The 21,928-nt window shown below is 34.5% G+C and overlaps 1 protein-coding gene and 1 pseudogene across 1 annotated transcript in view; both read right to left on the bottom strand.

The window, feature by feature from the left end:
• Positions 1–234: 234 nt before the first annotated feature.
• Positions 235–2,146, bottom strand: LOC140858687 (uncharacterized; annotated as a pseudogene).
• A 14,745-nt stretch (positions 2,147–16,891) lies between these two features.
• LOC105033773 (kinesin-like protein KIN-7A) overlaps positions 16,892–21,928 on the bottom strand; it is a 48,801-nt gene continuing 43,764 nt past the window's right edge. Inside the window, exons 9-14 of the mRNA XM_073259319.1 lie at positions 19,506–19,704; positions 19,263–19,394; positions 19,062–19,136; positions 18,007–18,939; positions 17,578–17,903; positions 16,892–17,273 (exon numbers count right to left, since the gene is read on the bottom strand). Coding sequence (XP_073115420.1) covers positions 16,946–17,273; positions 17,578–17,903; positions 18,007–18,939; positions 19,062–19,136; positions 19,263–19,394; positions 19,506–19,704 — 1,993 coding nt within the window. The 3' untranslated portion in view covers positions 16,892–16,945. The remainder of the gene's footprint in view (positions 17,274–17,577; positions 17,904–18,006; positions 18,940–19,061; positions 19,137–19,262; positions 19,395–19,505; positions 19,705–21,928) is intronic.

Genomic DNA, 21,928 nt, shown 5'->3' with positions numbered 1-21,928 from the left:
GGATTCCCATAATTGAGCTGCACTACTAACTGTTAGAGAGAAAAAGTACAGCCAGAATAGGAACACATACACCCAGGTGTGAGAGGGTGTCATAGCCAGCATTATTAAAACATATATAAATTGTCATTAATTCAGGAAGTTTTGTAACTAAACATGAGGTCCCAATGCACTAACTTAGAAACATCAACAGATGTTCCAAAACATGCATTATGACAATTGCCACTGCTGTTGATAATAATGTATTCATAGGATATTTTCCCATATATTCAGTAAGTCCCTTTCAGAACTCTCCAACAAATATATCCTTACAACCTTTTTTATAGATGCAATAAACCATTTGTTATCTTGCATCCAATGCAATAAACCATTGTTATCTTGCATCCAATCAGCACAGATTTATTGCATCTTGATACTGATCACTTATTGCATCTTGCTTGGTGCCCAAATGGAATGCTCAGGACCACGACTCACTGTCTATCCATAAACTCCCGCTCCATGTGCAGTTATTATCTGTTAGCATGAACCTTTAGACCTCATAATCATCTCTGATCATCCAGTGCGTCCCAATCTTCATTAAAGCCCCTCCATTGGATAGCTTCTGCAGCAAAATAGTCTCCATGATACAGTAACATCAAATATAGAATTATTTTAGAAGTATGTTGTGCCGTAAATTATATACATAGGGGCAACGAGTTTAAATGAGTCTCCATTAAAGAGACATGTACTTTCATGTCAACTAATTGCATTTTCTGTGACACTTCCCCACAACCACCTCATTTTATGTGAAACTTTGTTAGTCAATGTCCCGATGAATTTCCAAAGAAAGTTATGAAAGCATGCACAACTATCCCCCATATATGTAACTAATTCAGATTAAAAATAGAGCTTTAACTAACTTTAGCTGTGACCTTGAAATAGGAATTCTTGGTGAATGAGCATCAATAAAGCTGACCCCAGAAAGTTGGGATAAGGCTTCATGGTTATGGTTATGGTTTACTGCAGATTGAGAATGAGAGCATTAAATCTCATAACAGAGTAAAATGATCCCAATTTTTTTTCTTAGAAAAAAGGCAAACCAGAAATAGATTACCATGTACCAGATAGGTATCAGCATCGCAACACAAACAATAAAAATTATCCAATGAAAAACTGGCAATTTCCATGTAGATGTCAATCCTCTAGTGAGCGTTTTCTCTTCCCACCCCCCGCCTATAAGTATGATAAACGAAGTCCTGCTTCTTTCCATGCTACTATTCCCAAGAAAGAAGGTAAGACATATCTCCAGTAAATGATTTGAAGAATCAACATTATGCTGCAAATAAACAATAATTCCACTTTAACAAAATGGCTTATAGCAAGAGCGAATATCAAAAGCAGAAATTTTAGAAAAAAATCACAGATTCAAATAAAATCTAAAAACAGGGAACTAACACAGTAGGCAATACCAAGAACTGACTTCCAGACTAGTCGCTCCACCATATAACTGGATGCCAGACAAATAGGGAACATAATACTGGACAACACAGTCGCTGTCATTCAGAACCAGGGGAACGCCAGCACCGTAAGCACCACTCCTTGAAGGAGTCCCATAGGTCGCCCAGCGTGAAGTAAGGCCAGTACTCCACATCATACGTCCTCCACCCCCTAAACCTCGTCTGCCAATTTTACAGACAGAATCAATCAAATTCGAAACAAAACCCAAAGAAAACTAGACTTTACACAGAACTAATCGAGAACCTTTGGGAGATACTGAGCGGGAACTGATGGAGTAGTGGACTTCAAGAAACGATCCAGATTACACGAAGGAGCTGCCATAGAGCCCGAAGAAGACGAGGAGCTCGCTGACGACTTGGAAGACTCCTCCGACCGCCCAGCTCGCTCCTCCGGCTCGCGGCTGTCCAAGGACATGAACTTGTCCCTGGACCCCGGCGGCGGGGCGAGGGACACCGCGGCGCCGACGCCGGCGGTTCGGCGCCTGTGAGGGTTCTGGTGGAGCTGGTGGTGGCTCCGGCGGGACCTCAGCATCTCCGAAAGCCGTGATCGATCGACGAGAACAAAAGGGAAAACCGTAGGATCGATCGGAAACGAAGAATTTGTGGAGGAGAGGGTAAAAGAAGCCGTCCGCCGAGAGAGATACAAGAGCGGCAACGGGGGAGGGAGAAGGCAGGAGGCGTAAAAGACGGCAAAGAGGATAGAGATGGAATTAATTAATTTGACGGGGATAGGAGAGGGCAGAAAGATTTCAGCTCCGCCGCCATGGAGTGGGACCGCTCCATAATTTTACTAGTCGGGAAAATCGAATACGGCGCCACGTTGAGAAAAGTGTGCGGATCGACACGTGCGGGGCGAGGATCTGCCTCGAGAAGCCGGGAGCGGCCCGCTCCTCCGTCGTCCGTGAATGGAAGGAAGGCGGCCCACGTTTTGCTTCCTTTTTTTAACCTCATGTTAGGATATTTATCTTTTTGCTCCGGTTGCCAGATGGAGGGTGGGTGGAGTTGGAGAAATCAATAATTTTTATTTATTATTTGATTCAAAAAATTTTATAAAAAATAAATAAAAATAAAAAATTATTTATTAATCTAAATGCGTCATTTTATATTTTCAAATTGGAGGAATACTACAAAAGAAAGTTAGAGGAGTGGATTGCTATATTGATAAAATTATTTTTTATTAATTTTTTATAAAATTTAATAATTTTTATTTTTATTTATTTATATATTTGTACTTTATCTTTACTATTTATCTTATACTATTAAATTTTATTATTAATTATTTTAATTTCAGCTTATCAATAAATAATTAAAATTATTTTTTTATATTTATATTCACTATTTTTTAAGTTAACTATTTATATAAAATTAATAAACTATTTAAATTAAATTATAAATTATTTTTTATTTAATAACTAATATATATAAATTTATTTATATATAATTAATTTATTAAATTCAACTAAATACGTATTAAATTATAAATTATAAAGATTGTAACTTATATATTGCTCTAATTCTTTTGTATGACTAAGTATTATAAATTAGTAACAATTGTATAGTATAGAAGGGAGGGCTTATTAGTCCCACACTGGTTGTAAGTCAAGGAGGATTCTGACTTCATTAGTCCCACATTGATTGTGAGTCAAGGAGTATTCTGACTTCATTAGTCCTATATTTGTTGTGAGTCAAGGGAGACTTCCTTCCTACGTGAAACATATTTTAAAGAACAAAACTAAGGCTCAGGGATCAAAACGGACAATACCTCGTATGCCAAGCCATGAGCCCTTGACCACAATAATAATAATAATACTTTGAGTAAATTATAAAAATTCTTCTCATGTTTGCCGTTATTACACTTACATACAGTAATTTTAAAAACCTACACTTACACCTCTTAAAATTAACGTCGTTAGTCAAATCTTTTTAAAAGAATAAAATGACCATTATACCCTTCATAAATTAAAGCTCCGATCTTCTTTTCAACTTGTGTGGTTTTGTTTGTTCTCATTTTCATCGTCTTCTTCTTCTTTTTTTCTAAATTAAAAATTTCTAACTAGAAACTCTAAATCTCTTTTTTTTTCTTACCGAATCACAGTAGAACCTCCAATTAATGAAGCCCTTGCAAACGACAAAGAGCTAGCTATTTTTCTTTGAGATAGGATATAATTTTTTATATTTTTATTGATATATTTTATTTTTTCATAAGGAATATATTTTTTTCCAACTGTATGCATGCCATCTTGACATATTAGCAAAGATTTGCTTATATCTCTTTGACATATTGGCAGTGAGTTTCAATTTGAATAGCTTAAAAGCAACCACAAGTGATGCCCTTTCTCATGTACTATTGTAAATAAAATATTTGTAAAAGTGTAATTGGTGGTCCCCTTCCTCATTTATTTCAAATTTAATTTTTCTTTCTCTCCTTTTTAGAATGCAAGTAGGTGCTAGCTGACAGTAGAATATAGGTTGGTGTTCGCCAGATATAATGTTATTTAAGTGTATTTAGATGCTCTCCTATAATTATGGTTAATCTTATACAAAATCTGTCTTCAAGTTGGATAGATGTCCTTTTTTGTTTGCTAATTGGATATATGTCTTTTATTTTTGGCTTATGTGAGATTCAGAGATAGAATTTAATTTAGTTGGTAATATGATATTATTTGATGGTTAAGATTAAAAGTTGATTAAGAGACTGTTTAATTTATCACTATTTTTTTGATATGTGCTATGGTAGTGTTTCATGTTATGGGTAGTGTATCATACTGTATGTTTAGACTTACATGGTATACTAACTAATATGATAATTAATATATACAGAGATTCAATGGCTTATCATAATTTGATTGTGTACCATGGAGATCGAGAATATTGGATCGACAATGTAGATGAAAATCCCTAGTTGTTTTTTGATTGGAAGACCTAGAGCTAACTATCGAGACTTTGGGCTATCTGGAGTTTAATGAAATTTGCAGTGGAAGCTAGTGATCCATTTCAGTTCCTATCCAAGATCTTGTCTAATGATCGATTTCTTGATAATTATAAGGTTCCAATGACACAAGATGCATCAGCGAGTGCTTATCAAATAATGAGTTATCTCTTGCTTAACCAAGAAATGGGTAGGCTAACTAATCTTCTTCCATCATCAGACGAGAAAATCCAAGATGTGTACATGTGCTTGCAGGAAGAGCTTAAGAATTTCTTGGTTCCAAGATTGGATGCTGTTAAGTGACACCACAGGAGGAAATACTCGAACTGGATGGCTGGGTGAAGATATAGGAATATGACGCCATCCCTAATAGACCGCCTTGAAAGGGAATATATAGTATTTTATAAGGACCACCTAAAGGCCCTATTGATACTTAATGGCTGATTTGTACAAACTTATTGGTAAAAAAGATGTGAATCTTACTATTTCATATGGAAGTGAAATTTTGATTAAAAATGAGAGTGATCTGATTCATATGTTTAATACACATCTAGGAGCTGAGGATATACACTTATTTGTTAAAAAGAATGCTGATAATCCAGCTCCAACTATGGTTATTCCTTCTCAATGGGATGTAGTTTCTGTTAAAAGTCACGTTGGAGAGGAAGTCGTAGAAGGAAGAGGTGTTGTTGAAGGAAGGGCTATTGAAGAAGATGTTGGAGTTCAAGTTGAAGGTGAATTTTAACTTAGTGGTTAATTTGGCAAGGATGATGATGCGTCTAACCTCTCAGAAGAAGATTATTCTTTCTCTGACTCAAATAATACTGAGTAGATGATAGAGGAAGACTCAAATGATGGGATATAAATGACTCAACTGATGGGAGTGAGGATGAGAGATCTAATGATGATGATAGTGATGATCAATTGAGTGATGTAAATTCAGTTGAATCAGTGGATCCTTGAAGTAGCGATGAAGACTCCAGTTGTAAGGAAAGAAAAATAAAATTCTTCTTATTGAATATACAGGGCACATCATTAAGGTTGCAGAGGAGGACTAAATTATGTTTCAGAAAGGCAGTTATTTGTTGATGTGAATGAATTTAGGAATACATTGAGAGATTATGCAGTTATGGGCGGCTATGAACTTAAGAAGGTTAAAAATGGACCTGATAGAGTGACCGCCCATTGCTTAGGTCAAGGATGTACTTGGAGAATTCATGCGTATATTACCGCTGATAGTAGGGCCTTCATGATAAAACTTTATAGGGGGCATATACATGTATAAGGCCTATAAAGAATAACAATGCAACTCTAAGTGAATAGCTAGGATATTAGGGCCTTAGTTAGAGGCTGATCCAAAAATAAGTTATGACCTAATATATCCAATTTTGATTGAAAAATGTGATGTCGAGCCACACATAATGCAGTTATATAGAGCCAAAACAAAAGCACTGGAAGAGATTGAGGGAAAACATAGTGAATCCTACTCAATACTGTCTAGGTATGCTGAATTACTTCGAGCAAAGAATTTTGGTTCAATGGTCAAGATTCAATCACATAAGATGTCTTTACACTCTAAAAAGCTTTCCATGATTAAAAGGATATTTATATGCTTTAAGGTAATGAAGAAGGGTTATTTCGAAGACTGTAGACCCTTTTTAGGGTTGGATGGGTGCCATTTAAAAGGACCCTATGGTGGAGTACTTTTTGCAATTTCTATTAATGGGAACAAGGAACTATTCCTTGTGGCTTTTGCTATGGTGGAAATAGAATGTAGGGATAGTTGAAGATTTTTTTTGGAGCATCTATATCTTTGCATTGGTAATGGTATAATAGACTGTACATTTATCATAATGTCTGATAAGCAAAAGGTATGTACTCTTTATCCTTCAACTTATAATTTGGTTAAAATTGATTGATAGCATAATTTGGTTCTAATTATCATGTGTGTAGTCTTAAATTTAATCTTGAATGTAGCTGATTTGTTATGCTATATTTTTGTGCATTGAACGTAGGGTTTGGCAGAGACAGTTTCAGAAATATTTCTCGATCCAGCCATCGTTTCTGTGCTAGACATTTGTATAGCAATTTCAGATCAAAATTTTTAGGTTTGTTATTGAGGTTTGACTTTTAGAATGCTGTGAAGGCATATGACCATCTACTGTTTGAAGATTCAATGAAAAGAATGAAGGAGCATGATGTTGAGGCTTATGAATGCATGATGTTGAGGCTTATGAACATATGATGAATTTATCCTTATCAATATGGGCAAGGCATGCTTTTGATCAAAAGCTCAGAATGACCACATTAAATAATATGTGTAAGTCTTTTAATCAATGGTTGAAAAAGTTTAGGAGCAAGTCAATTCTTGGATTATTTGAGAATATGAGGATAAAATTGATGAGCAGACTACAAAAAAAGTATGCAAAGAGATATACTTGGGAGGATATTTTAACTCCATTTGTTAAGACTAAACTGGATAAAATGTACGAGCATCAAGACTCTATAAGTTGATACCAGCAAGCAACCAAGAGTTTCAAGTGCTTGAAGCCACTAGAAAATTTGTTATTGATTTAAATCTAAGAAGTTGTATATATGGTGAGTGGGAGATCACGGGATTGTCATGAAAGCATGACATGCTAGGTATGGGGTACAAGAGAAAATTTAGAAAAATTGTGTGATGAATGCTATATAGTACTAGAATACTTAAAGGTTTATAGTTCTATAATTCATCCATCATCGAATGTGAACCTTGATCCAAGAAACAATAATGAAAATTTGCAGTCTTCACCTCTCAAAAGATTGCCTGGAAGGCCAAAAAAAAATAAGAGAAATGAAGAAGGTGAACCTATTGGGAGGAAGAGGTCCACCACTATGATGTATGATAACTGTAAGGGATTTGGCCATAATCAGAGAATCTCCCAACGTGCCCTTGTAGCAAAAAAGTTTGAATTATGTAGCTCTTTCATTTACTTGAAACATAAAATTTCTTACAGTATTATATTGTAATTTTTTGCAGAAAAAAGCACAAGCATGCTTCTCAAGCCAAGCTGAAAGATCCCAATAATTTTAAGTTTATGATGGAACACCTAGCTTAAGGGAAAAGATTAGACCTACTTCAAGAGGACTCTCTACTTTAAGGGGTGCATCTTCTTCCAAGCATGGATCTGACACAAGAGAGAGGCCACAAGAAGTTAGCAGGAGAAGCTTCAGATCTACTGGAAGGAGAAGGGTTGCAGATTTCATAGGAAGCCAGCATAGTAGCATTGGAGATTGTTAGTTTGGGTTAAGAAGGTTGCTGCTTTTGATGATATTGGCTCTGTCATCACTTTGTCTGTTGTGCATACTTGGTTGTATAATGTGCCTGCTTTGGATGTATGACCTCATCAAAGTAATAGAGAACTATGTTATGCAATTTTGTTTGGTACATGTTATTTGCTAGAGCTTTTTAATTTTTTGGTTCGTTTGAACTTATATTTGCTGAGTGTACGTTGTTTCACACTAGATTGTAATCATGACAATATGAATCTTAATTATGGAATCTGACAATATGGATCTTAATTACACCATTTTGTAACCTTATGCAAGCATCGTAGCCTTTTTAATAGTTGGCGATATGGTTGATGTTAACTATGAATCTGTTAACCTTGATTGATGTTAGCATGGTTGATGTGCATCAACATACTGGATGCCAAAGATTTGTATAGAAATACTGATTCTCTATATATTTTATTTATTTTTAAAATTTGGGTACTATCATAAAGCAGTCTGGCTCATGTAATTGCATGTAAATGGATGCAGTGCATTATTCTTACTCGATTTTGATGCTTATAGTTGCATGAAATGCATGTGAACATGCAAAATGCGGTTGAAAAGATGAGCCTTTTTTTGATCTTAATTCCCTACTTTTACATGTTTCTTTTACATGAGAAATGAATAAATATGAACTTTTCTTGATCTTATTCCCTACTCTTACATTTCCTACTCAATGATAAATCTGGTATTTATAAATTATAACAATACCTTTAAATAATGTTCAGTTATAGAGTATCATGTTCATGTAATTGCATGTAAATGGATATAGTGTATTGCCTTGCTCTGTTTTGATGCTTATAGTTCTATGTAAATGCATGAGTATATGCAGAATGCGGTTGAAAATGTGAGTTTTTTATTCATCATGATTGCCTACTCTTACATGTTTCTTCATTATGATTTTTTGCTCAATGATTTTCTACTCAATGATTTCCTGCTCAATGATAAATCTGGCACCTACCCTTAAACAATGTTCAGTTGTAGAGTTTTCTGTTCTCATGCTTATATTTATTTTGATCATAGCAACTAGCTTTAAAGGTAGACAAGAGATCATATCTGATCTAGAGCTTTATAGAAATAAAATAAAAGTGCACGAGCTATAAAACAATCATAAGCTTTGCCTAAACATAAACATAAAAGCTTCTTAGCATTCACACTTCATTACATTGAAGCCAAATTATATCATAAAAATTTAAGTCCAACATTCATTATCATAACAAGTTCTTTCAAACTGCCATAGGTCACTTAAATATAAATACAACTACAAAAATAAGTAGTACTATCATTCCAACTAATATTTTATTCATAATAGCACTACTCTCATCTAATTCTTTAATTTTGCAATATAATTTTTTTGACTCCATCCTCCAATCACTAATTTCTCTTCTTATATCTGAAGCAAATCATCAAGCGATATCAATGAGTGAGTTCTTAATTGATCATTTATAGGCAAACACTAATTCATAAAGCGATATTCTTCACAATTATATACAACTTGTTTGGATTCTTCTGAGAAGATGAAACTTTTATTGAAGCTATGCAACTGCAATGACATTTTCTGTTGTAATACTCAAGCTAAGCTGAGTTACTTTAAAATTTGCACTCAATTGGACATTAGGACATCCTACATAGAGAAAAACAAATATATTATTATATCCAATTAGATTCAATCAATTATATTGAGTTAGATTCAGATGCTGGTTACTATCCTACTAAGTCTACATACACACAAATAAAGACAGATGCATAAAGCTGAAGTAATCCAAAATGAACTATCATAACTTGAGATGGATATTTGTTAGAGGAGCAGTTGGTTATCACTAAATTGAAGAATGCCATTGCCAGTTCAAATCTTTCCTATTACTTGATCTCAGTTGCTAGTGATTGCAACATGTTTGAGCAATAAGAATTTTATAGAGCAGTGTATTAATAAATCTCCGACTTCTACTGTATTGTGCCTATCTCTTGTAAAGCAAGTGCTGACCTGACTCCATCCCCATAAAAAGATTCTCCTATAGAGCATCATTTCAGTTAGAAGCTGTATACGGTGTCCTTCAAAAGTTAGAATAAGATATAGCATATAACATCTAAATAGGAGAGTAACTCTGTATTAATTAAGATCAAGTTCATATCAAAGAAAATATGAGAGAACCCTCATCAAAGTATATTTTTAAATATTCATTACATGATAAATGAAAAATCAAGCAGCCCTCATAAATAGAGATGGTGGGAGGGAGAACCTTGAAGGTGGGTGGCTCGGAAAGATGTCCTTGCATAGAGCTGGAGGCCGTTATCATCACCTAAAGCTGGAGACCAGGTGCACTGGAGAAGGAGGCCGTCATCGCCTAGCAGCACCGAGGCTGTCCTCGCCTAGCAGCATCGAAGCAAGACAAGGGCCTTTAGAGAATGGAAGGAAGGGTCTTTTTACAGAAGAAAACTTTATTTCCTCTATGGAAGGGTATTTAGGTCATTTCAAAAAATTTTATTACATGACAATTGAGTCACACTCACCATTAATGGGTACCCTAACGGTCTAGATTAAATTGCAGGCTGTAATAAGCATCAAGGTTATTGGTGTAGGTTTTTTAAATTACTAGATGTAATTATAATTTGATCTAATCTGAGGGAGATTTTTCTAATTTACTCTAATATTTTTTATTATAAGATTAATTTAGTAGAAATATCTATAAATATCATCTATCCTTCTTTTGACTTTTATTCCTTCTATACCAAATATGAAAGGAAATCATTCTCATTTATTCTTCCATATTTTATCAAATATATAAAAAGATGGATAGAAGATGATAGAAGATTCATCTATTTTCTCTCTCATCCATCATTCTTCTTCTATCCATCCTTCCTCTAATATCAAATAGAGGGTTAGTAGTTTATACCTAGTATTTTTATTTTTATTTTAACTTTTATATTATATAATATATTTGAAATTAGATATGTTTACACTTTGATATGCTTTTTTTAAAGTATATTAGAAAATAATATATTTTAAATATATTTTAGATATCTATAAAGACAAAAATTTGGTTAGGTTAGTTTTCATATACATTTTAGGTTCTCAAACAATAAAGAAAAAAATTACATGTGAATAAGAGATATAATAATATTTCTAAAATATTTTTGATAGAATTTCGTCTTCAAGAATTTTTCTAATACTTTTTTAAGAGATAGAAGAAGGGAGAATGAATGACTCTTATATTAACTAAGCCCAAATTTTTGGTGATGCATCGTTGAAAACAAATTAAGGACCTTTGACTTTCACATACAAAAGTTGGATTGTTCGGACAAAGCTCCATCCATTCTAATATGTTGGACTGGGTCTTAAATTTAAGACTCATTTAGTTCATGCAAAGTGGAGGTAGAAAGAGATAATTTCTAAGAAGTGAAGAGGGGGCCTCTTATTTGGTTAAAGTTTTAAGATGAAAAAATAAAAAAAAAATCTTTTTCTATGGAAAGATACTTCTCATATGAATGAAAAATGAAAATTCATGAAAAAAGGTAGATATTGGAACTTCCAATAGGATTGAAATTGATGATACCTTTTTCTTTCCAAAAATATCATTTTAATATCTATGGCTAAGATTTATAAAATATCAATATATGATTAGGATAAAATATTGAATAATGATATATACCAAGATCTTCATATTAATATTATTCTAATATTTATTTTATTATTATAATATTCATTATATTTTAATATTATTTTAATATTTATATTAATATAATATTTTATTAATATCAATATAGTATTTATATTAATATATTAATATTTATATTAATATACTATTATATTTTTATCTACATTAATATATTTATTATATTAAAATATTAAAATTATATCAATATAATATTCTATATTAGAATTATACTAATATAATAAATTATGATGATATAATATTATATTATAATATATTAATAGTATATTAATATTAATATAAATAAATATTATTATTATTTATATAAATTTTAGGAGCAAAAATATATACTCTTATATCTATTAAAGGTATAATAGCTATTTTACATAATTTTTTCAAACAATAGGTGTTTAATCAAATATAAATCATTCAGTAATAAATTATTTTTTTATGATCAATAAAACATGCAAAAATTTAATTTTAAAAAAATAATTTTTCAAAAAGTTACTTCTTGCAAAGAGAAGTTCTTCCCACAAACCAACTGAGTCCTTGGTATTTGCATGGTCTTGGCACATTCACCAAGAAGAGGTCTCAACAATATATTACTCTTCAATGCATAAATAGATATATTACTCTTTAAAATATATTACTATTGGCACAAAAATATATGTGACCAGCTTCAAAGTAATAAGTACTTTTTATTCATAAAATTTGATTCTCACGTATTGTTAAAAAAGATTAATATTTTTCTTTATAAATTTAAACAAATTACAATTTAATTATTGTTTGATCCATATATTTTAGGGGTTAAAAGCTCGCATACTAATACCTATGATAATCACTTGTTTTCCCTTTCAAAAAATGAAAAAGAAAAAGAAAAAAAACCCACATGTAATTCTTTTTTTTTTAAAAAGAATAGTCAGACTCTTTTCATCTTTTTGAATAAAATAATCAAACTCAATTTGTTAGATCTCTTGTTAAGTTAGGTTCTGTATCCTATGTGACGACGAGAGCTAGAGGAAGATGGCTCAAGAATTCAAGAAGCTGGCTGGAGATTTCGGAGCAATCGAATAGGATCGGATCTATACTTCAACCTCAAGAATTCAAGAAGCTGGCTGGAGATTTCGGAGCAATCGAAGAGGATCGAATCCATACTTCAACCTCCATAAGTATCCTGAAATATCACAACAGAGAAAGTCCACTTACTAAAATTTTCTATAGGAATCCTCTGATGCCAAGTGAGTTTACCTTGGTAGAATAGAGAGGCTCTGAAAGAGATAGTAGAAGAATAATAAGAGGGGATCAAGAAATAGTGAAAGTGAGTGAAAAGTCGGAGTCAGTATAGGAGGAGGAAAGCTCCTAAAGTTTAGGAGAGATTTAGTATCTTTGGGGATGTTACTCAGGCTTAAAACTATGAGAAGTTTCTCGAGTTGATCCCCACTGACAAGGGTTCTTTGAGCGTATGGGTTAAGAACTCGATAACTTAGAGGTTTCTCCAGAGACTTAGTGGATTTCTAAGAGCTTCCAAGAACTTGTAGGTACTTGAAAAGACAAGCTTTGGAAGATATCGAGTGAATTGAAAAGACTTGGGAGTGACTTTGAAAGACTTGGGAGAACTTACTTGGAGGGCCTCTAGGGAAGAGTATATATGGCAATGGTTGGAGCCCATCACATCAGAGAGTGCAATGAAGGTTAGGATAATCGCTCATACGTTAGAAAATTTGTTATAATCCGATGAGATGCATATCTCATTGTTAGAAAGGTTGTTCTGCTATTATGCCAGCTGTCATTGAGTAGAGGGAGATTTAAATCTCTCCATATGCCCTCGAGATGACCACCTGATAGGAATTAGTTGGCCGAGGTGAAGAACTTTGTGGCCAGTCCATGTCAAGCTCCAATTGATCATTAATTTAGACTCTTGAGCTAATTTTTACTAGAGTGGATCAATTCAGTGGCATGGATCAAGTTCAATTGTTTGAAATCCTCCATATGTGATCCAATTGAAGGGTGGGTCCTAACTTCAAACTCATGCATGACTAGGAGTCTGGTTAAGTTCAGGTCATATACGTCGGGTGTAAGGTTAGTTGGATTCTATTTCAATCTAGATTGACTCGGTCCCATATACACAATCTCTACTAATTGAATTGAACTTCCAAGCAATGGATCAAGATTCAGGTGCTGAGAGGTGAAATCAACCCTATGTAATTTATTTTACAAATTTTCTCGATGCAAATCTTAGGTTGATGTATCTAATCTTTTGAATCTTAGAAATGGAGAGGGGGTTATGAAGGTGGAGAGAGGTTGGTTAAATGCACCAACGAATGGTAGGAGATTCCCATAAACAACCATGAGTGGTTGATAAAGTCTAAGCATGGACCATGTGTAGCGGATTCTCTTGGTCAAACTGGGTCAACGACCTCATTAATTTTTTTTTTAATTTTTTGGGTGGTAAACAATGGAAACGCTAGTTTTCTTTCCCTTTTTTGGACCAGTTCCCCTCCTTGCATTTATTTAGTCCCTATCCATTTATTTTATTTGGATATCAAGTCCAATCAAGTCCATCTTCTTCATTCTAAATCTCAATATATGTATGGAGATTTGAGAGGAAAGAGAGATAGAAAGATAGCTTAAGCTACGTTGGATTTGTGGCGGTGGTAGCAATATCCAGTGGCAATATAAAAATTTCTTAAGATCTATTTTTTTCAAGGATAAAAAATTTATTTAAAAATTTATATTTTTAAATAAATATTTTAGATAATTTTTATATAAAAAATAATTTATCTATATTTTTTATGTATAAGAAAGTGGTTTCGAAATCTGTTGCCCATATTTTTTTGCATTACTATTTTCTTAGATAAATTACTAAAATTTATCCATATTTTTCATAATAAATTTTATGCTTTTAAGTTTGGAAAAAAAGAACAATTGAATTTTTGAAGATGGAGGTATTGGAAATTAGGATGGGACATTTTAGGAATAAAATTAATTACTTACTTTAGTGGCTAATGAAAAATGATTCAGCTATCTCATAATTAGATAAGATTTATTTCCTATTTCATGGGTAAGTGCTATACAAGAAAAATAATTTACAGAATATGAATAAATTGGTTAATGAGAAAGTTGACCAACTTTCTTACAATATTTACCTACAAAAAAACGAGCCCTTAGCTTGAAAGGCAATGAAGGCTGCACTACCAAAATAAATGAATAGATTAATTTTTATTTTTTGAAATGGTTGTATGTTGCACGTGCACTTCCAAAGTAGCCAAAGCCTATCCGACGATAAGATTAGACATGTCACGAGCCTTGCAAGATCTTTTGTTCTCTGACTCTATAGGTTGTACCAACACTAAAGTGGTGTATATCAAAGTGGTGTGTCTCCTAAAAAAAAGAAAGAGTAGCCAAAGCCTCCGCATTTCCACATGCAGTATAATATAAGATACTGTTAAGATTTACGTGAATAATATATGCAACAATATGTAGCCAGTAGCCTGCTTAGTTTTACATGAATATATGTAGCAAGTATGATATATAGCCCAAGAAAATATGGGCACTAAGAAAATAAATAATAAATTAAATATGGTGAAAAGGAGGATGGTATTAAAATTTATTAATTAATTTATTTAAAATTCTTGGATTTATTTTTGTTATACATTTAGAAATTTTAAATATATAGAATATTTTATCTAAAATCACTAAAAAGAAAAAAAAATTAAAAAAGCCAACTTAAACTTGAATTTTCATTCAAAAACTTTTTAATTCATCTAAGTAATTGATTATTTTTAACCTTACAAACTACAATTTTTAAAATACATATTACTATATTTGAGAGCATTATAAAGAAAAATCTACCAAAAAATAATAAAATATGATTGTTTAAATATAATTAAACGAAAATGGAAGAGAGGAGATGGATGTTGTTGAAATGAAAAAATGAATTAAATTAAATGAGAGTTCATTCAATGAATTATGAAAGATATTTAAAATGAAGGAGGAGGGGGCTTATAATTCGGGTCATTTGGTTGAGCTGATCCACTTTGGATTGGGTTGGATCTTTTTTTTATTAACCTAAATTAGACCCGGATAATTTATAAGTCGGATCGGACTCTGAAATATAGGAGCTATATCTGATCTGCAATTTAGTTTGGGGTCCAAGTTTTGAAATGGATGTGGTCATAAGCTGAACCCACCCTTTCACAGAGTTATTTTGGTTCATGAATAAGAAGTGCTGGTCCACGTACCTCAGCATATACCGGAGAGGAGCATCTCAGTGTAGTCCGAGTCTTACAAGAGCTCGAGGCCTCCCATAACTTGGATATTATATAGCAAGCCGCAAAGAGTACTGTCACTTGGGACCATTTTACTTCTAGAAGTTAAAAAAAAAAAAAAAGAAGAAAATCTCTCTTTTGGTGCTATATTTTTCGAAGCTTCTAAAAATTGGTGATGCACTTCAAATCCTTACAGTTTTTTAGGACCATCAACGTTCTCTAGTGCCAACGTTGGTGGAAAAGCCCTTTTAGACCATGGTGTCAGTTTTGCATGTCTGCATAGCTAAGTAGCATGTTTGTTCATCATCATTAGTCTTAGCTTTTTATGGTCTATTATTGGTTTCTCTTACCTTCAGCTTATTGTTATGATTTCATGTGAATCCGTGAACCTCATGGGTGCAAAATTTCAGGTTGAAATTGAGTACCGGTAATCATCTCGCATTTATTGTGTATTTTCCAAGCATATGTAGATGATCACAGAGAAACTGCTCGAGAAGTAATTTAAGTTTGATATCGAAAGGCAGGTTATCAAGCAGCGGCTTATAGCAAAGATTCCAAGGAAAAAAAATCCCAAAATGTCACTAGAGAATATACTGAATACAACAAGTTATCTGGAATTTAGTTACATTAACTTTAGCAATCTAAGGTATCTACTCATTTAAAAATATTTGAGATATCAACATTGCATCCATCTTGAGACATATTTTCAATCTATAATGACTGTGATTTGTTTTCAGATTTCCTCTGACCAGCTGATGTGGAATGAAACAGAGATCCTCGTCCATTTGGGAATCCAATAATTTGGCTTGAACCAGATTTTGCCTCAATAGTACACCAAAATTCTTGAGGTTTGAAAATAGTTTGAAGTATTTGCTAGGTTTGAGTTTGTCCCACTGAAGTAAAGGTTTCTTTAATACCCATAATGTGGCAAATCCCTCTAGAATCAAGTTGAACATTTCCAGGGATTCCACATAATTTGGTTAGTTAGCAACCATTTTAGGATAATAATAATTGTTATTAGAAAAGTCAGGAGAAGAAAGAAACAATCCAATAAAAATTTCAGTTCTTTATTTGCTAGGTTGAAGTTTGTCCCACTGAAATAACGGTTTCTTTAATACCCATAATGTGGCAAATCCCTCTAGAGTCAAGTTGAACACTTTAAGGGATTCCTCATAATTTGGTTAGTTAGCAACCATTTTAGGATAATAATAATTGTTATTAGAAAAGTCAGGAGAAGAAAGAAACCATCTAATAAAATTTCAGTTCTTTTATTTCTAGTAACTCACAGCATCAGAGTCTTAACAAATTTGATATGGGCTGCCATCCCAAAAACCATGGTTTCTTGCTTGCGGGCAGTGAAAAATTCAGCTCAAACATCTCTTTGGTGATGTTTCCTCCCTCACAGAAGCCTACAAGTCTAGCCACTATATCAGCACTTTCCTCGATGTGTGCTGGATCATTTGGATCAGTCCAAAGCTTGTTCACCAGCTGAAGCTTCCTTTGCTTCCCTTCAAGGGGAACTTGCCATTTGATGTAGAGCCGCTCTCTTTCCTCCTCCGTCAAACGTGAGTTAACTCTTCTGGAAAGAAATTCTCTTTCCTGCCTCAATGCTTTAACACTGCAAAATTTAGAAGTGGAGATGGCAGTCACTAATATATGATCAAATATCGGTAAACAACAGTTTGTTGCTAAAGACTAAATGTACTTGAATCAAGGTACCAAGACCCATACCGGTGCCACCCCGTCACTATATCGGTATGCCCAATACAGGGCCAGTTTGGCACACCATATGTTGATACACCCCTTGTATCATGTACCAGTACCAAGCCGATATGATACAGTATGTCTTACACTTCTTGGTTCAGTGGGATATGGCATACCTTGACTTAGAATAATGTGAAAGTAACTCAAATTTCTTATACCTTGATGATAAAGAAATTGCAGTCTCATCTCCGAAATGAGCAGGGCTTGCATTGCCAACTTCAGCAAAATGCTGCTGCAGCCAAGTCAATCTCCTAAGCTCTACCTCAATATATATCTGATCTGCCTGATCACCTCTGAATAACAAGTAGAACTGTGACCGATGTATTATTGATACATGACAAACATCCCATAGTTGAATAATCTGCTGCATTTGTTCCTTGAAGACAGAATCCCATGCATCAGTGGAATTTTGCATTTCTGATATATGCTCTTCAGCCTCTGATACATCATGCCCTGCAGCCTCATTTGCTTCTAATTCCAATACCTAAACAATGGTAAACATTCTAGATGTTCAAGGAAGAACAAAAAAGCAAAGTATAACATTGTCCATAAAAATAAAAAAATAATAAAAAAAAAGGAATCCAAACCTGGCACACAAGAAGCTGCTTTTGGTACTGAAGCTTCGCGACACGTTCTTTCAGCTCAGTGACATATGCTCTTATGCTCCTTACATTTTCCTCTGCAGCATTTTGGAACATTTTCTGCATTTTTTTCATGTTCACAGAACTGGAACGTTGGTAGCGTGGTGTTCCTTCTCTGGATGTTATGTCACCACCATCTTCGCTCTTGGTTGGAGTAGCTTTCTCAGAACCTGAAAAGGTCTCTTGGGATACTGCATCATTCTCTGGAGCCTTGTTCTCTATTTCAGACTCTAATATCTTCCGGGAAGAAGAGAGAGGTGAGCAAGGTGCTCTTAGAAGATGTGGTCGGTTGATGTTGCTGCTTAATGCCAAAGGAAGCATCTTCTTCTTCTTCTTTGGCTGACTCTTTGAGGACTTTGGAGTGGTTTCATTAGACTGCACATTATTCGGAAGAGACATCACTAGCCTATCTATAGATTTCTGGACATTTTCTAGCTGCTCCTCCAGATTGGCAATGGTACTTCCTTGCGAATGAAGTCGCGTTATCTCTTCTTTAAGATTGGCACCAGCATTTTGGCTAGTGACCACATCTTCAATGTTAACCTCTTTAGTCAGAGATCTAATTGCACGCATCTCCCTGATCTCTGCTTGAAGCTTGGCAATAGTCTCAGCAGCATCCTGATTCCCCAGTCTGTGGCAAGTCACCTCTTTCTGCAGCACTTCAAGAGCTCGGTGTGCTTCCTCTCCAAGCTGCTCCTGTAATTGTTCGAGCTTGCGAATTTCATGCACAAGCATGGATGGAACAGTTGATGACTGCCTCATTGGGTTTCTCATCTTCTCAGCCTTACCATGTCCCTTGTCACCATAATGTAGTGATGGGCCAGAAAAGGTGAGACATTTAGCCACTTGGCGAGGTGATGGCTCAAATGGACTTGAACTCTGGAGAGTGATAGCAGAAAAGAACTTGTAAAGCTAACGCTCAATACCAATGAAGCTGACAAGAAAATGCTAGTTTAAAGGGAAAGGGATTTTGGACTCCTTATCATCTGATGTGCACTTACTTTACTTCGCAGTTCATCCAGTTGTGACTGCGCAAAATCTCTTTGCCGTTTCAGTTCTTCCATTTCCATTTCCATCTGCTTGTCACACAGTAATAACAAAGTATGTGACTCATTAATCTAAAACTCCTTTCCTACACTAATGAATGATTGTTTAAAACTTCAAAAGCAAGAAATTTCGGATTTGACATTCACTGATCTTACCTCCTTAATTTTCAACTCCTTCTCCTTCAGAAGGGATTCAGAACAAGAAGAAGGTTCAGGGGTGCGTCTCTCAGCTTCAAGTCTGGCAACTACATCCTGCAGATGTTTGACCATCTGTTTGTCTGACACAACCTGATTGAGCAAAAGGTCAGTCGCACGATTTATTGAAAAAAATCCTGATACTACAAGAAGAAAAATAGGCAACGAACATATTTCATTTATTTTGGTATTCAGTTTTCTTACCATGTTAACACGAGCAGTATTTGTAACTTCCTTGGCACAAGTTGCAAAATGTAGGGTATTCCGAGATTGCTCTACATGGCTGTGTGCTGGACTCATGGTGCATATAATAGCAGTTCTTGCATTTCCGCCCAGAGAAAGCTGGAGTATACGTGTTAGCTTTGAATCCCTGTAGGGTATATGGCCGCTTCTTTTCCCAACACTGCAAGGAGAAAAATCAATGGCATTAGAAAATCAGTTTTTACAGTGTTCAAAATAGCCATAAGCAGCAATTTTTAGAAACAATCAACCTTATAAATTTACTGTTGTATTAAGATCAACTATAGTTTAAAAACAGCTTCAAACCAGTGATTTATGTAAAATTCTCTATAAGAGATTATGAGGCAAAATGTAGTGTGACAACAATGTGATTAAAGTCAGAAAAGAAAGAAAGAAAGAAAGTAAAATCGCAGCTTATTTTCTATACCTATTGGTATCAGAGCTGAATGGTTATGGGAGATCATTTTGCTTGTGCACAATCCAAGACTATGAAGTTAGTTGATCTAGGACCAATCTTAGTAATGTATGTAGGGTTATATCAAGTCATGATGGCATATCTCGCAAGCATGGCCGATGCAATGGAGAAGCTTAATGACTATAATTATTGGGATTGCCTGACCTGCATTAAGTTTTACCTTAAGGGCCAAGGCATGGGAGGTTGTTGACACAAGTGAACAAGGTTTGCTATCTCGGTACCAGTCCCCATACCAGTGCCAACCTATTATTATGTTTATACAGAGCTGTTTTGGTGTATCAAGTGCCGATGTGCCCCCCATAATGCGTACCAGTACCGAACCGATATGGTACGGTGCATCCAATACTATTCGGTTCGGTGTGATATAGCAAACTCTGGCAGTGAAACTAAACCACCTCTAATAGAAAATGCCCAAGCATTCAAAAAGTGGGATATCAAGGTAGGTAAAGCCCTATATGTAATTAAGACAACAATAGAGAAAATTACTGACACGTATTGAGGATGTAGAGACATTGAAAGAAGCATGGGGCTCTCTTGTTGCCCTCTTTTCAAAGAAAATTGTAGCTTGGCTCCAACTTCTCGAGAGAGAGCTGATGAATTTGGCTCATGAGGAACAACACTCTCAATTAGTGAATATTTTCTAAAAGTTAGAACTTTGTGCCATGATATAGAACAATTAGATCCTAATGCAAAAATTGGAGAAGATAGAATAAGAAGAATTACTATCAATGGTTTAAAACCCAAGTACACTGGCAATACAAGGTTGGATAGTTCAACATTCTCTACTAGATTTAGAAAATTTATTGGCCAACCAAGAAGCTCTTACAAAACAAATGGCAGGAGTTTCATTGAACAAATAGAAGAGGTGAATCAAGAAGACTATGTGACACTAAACAAAAGGAGGAGGAAAATAAATTTAGGGGGCAAGAACAAAGGAGCTTTAAGAAAGAGGGAACTCAAGAACACAATACAGAAGAGTAACAATCCACCAGATTAGTCAGCGCTACAACTGTAGCCAGCAAGGCCACTTTTCACGAGACTATAGATAAAGGAAGAAATTAGCAGAAGGAAATATAATGATGTCTAGCAAGCATCAAGATGATTAGAAGAGTGAAGGAGAGTGGGGCATTGAGGCATCTTTCATCATAATGGAGCCCATAGAAGTCCTCTCTGAAGAAGAGATGGACTTTGATGTAGGACAAATAGAAGAGTGGTCTACTCCCATCAAGGCAGAAATCATGGTGAATGCTATTACCGTGGAAGTAGAGTTAGTACTTGCTGTGTCTAATCTAGGAATGGTTGACTACAGCAAGGATTGGATTGTTTACTCAAGGTGCTGTAATCATATGATTGGTGAAGAAAAGAAGCTTAGTAGCATGTATGAGTATAAGGTAGGCCGGTGGTAGTAGCAGCTAATAACTCAAGGATGCCAATTGCTCACATTGGAAAGACAATGATTGTGCTATGATCTAGTCCTCAACATGTACAGTTGCCCAAAGTCTTCCATGCCCTAGTAATGAAGAAGAATTTACTATCAATGTCACAACTAACAACTTCAATTGATTATGTACTACTTGACCTCGAGGATGTCAAGATATATTGTGACTTAAAAATAATAGGCACACCATTCATGGAAGGACAAAAGATGGAATCTATCTACGTGAAGATGGTAGAGTCTACATATGTAGATAAGACATGAAAATATGAGATTGGATTTGTGGCATGTGAGATTGGGCACATTAGCTACCATAAGTTAAAGATAATCTTGAGTATTATAAGGCACACCTATGCTCAAGGGCCTTCCTCAGCACAATATTTAGGCAGATATGATCTATGTTGGATGCTAGTATTATAAGGCACACCAATTGCTATACCAAGAGTCAAGTTTAAAGCCAAAGAAACTTAAGAGGTA

The sequence above is a fragment of the Elaeis guineensis genome, chromosome 6 (assembly GCF_000442705.2).
Source record: "Elaeis guineensis isolate ETL-2024a chromosome 6, EG11, whole genome shotgun sequence".
In the NCBI taxonomy this organism is placed as follows: Eukaryota; Viridiplantae; Streptophyta; class Magnoliopsida; order Arecales; family Arecaceae; genus Elaeis; species Elaeis guineensis.
This window is presented reverse-complemented; position numbering and strand designations above follow the sequence as displayed.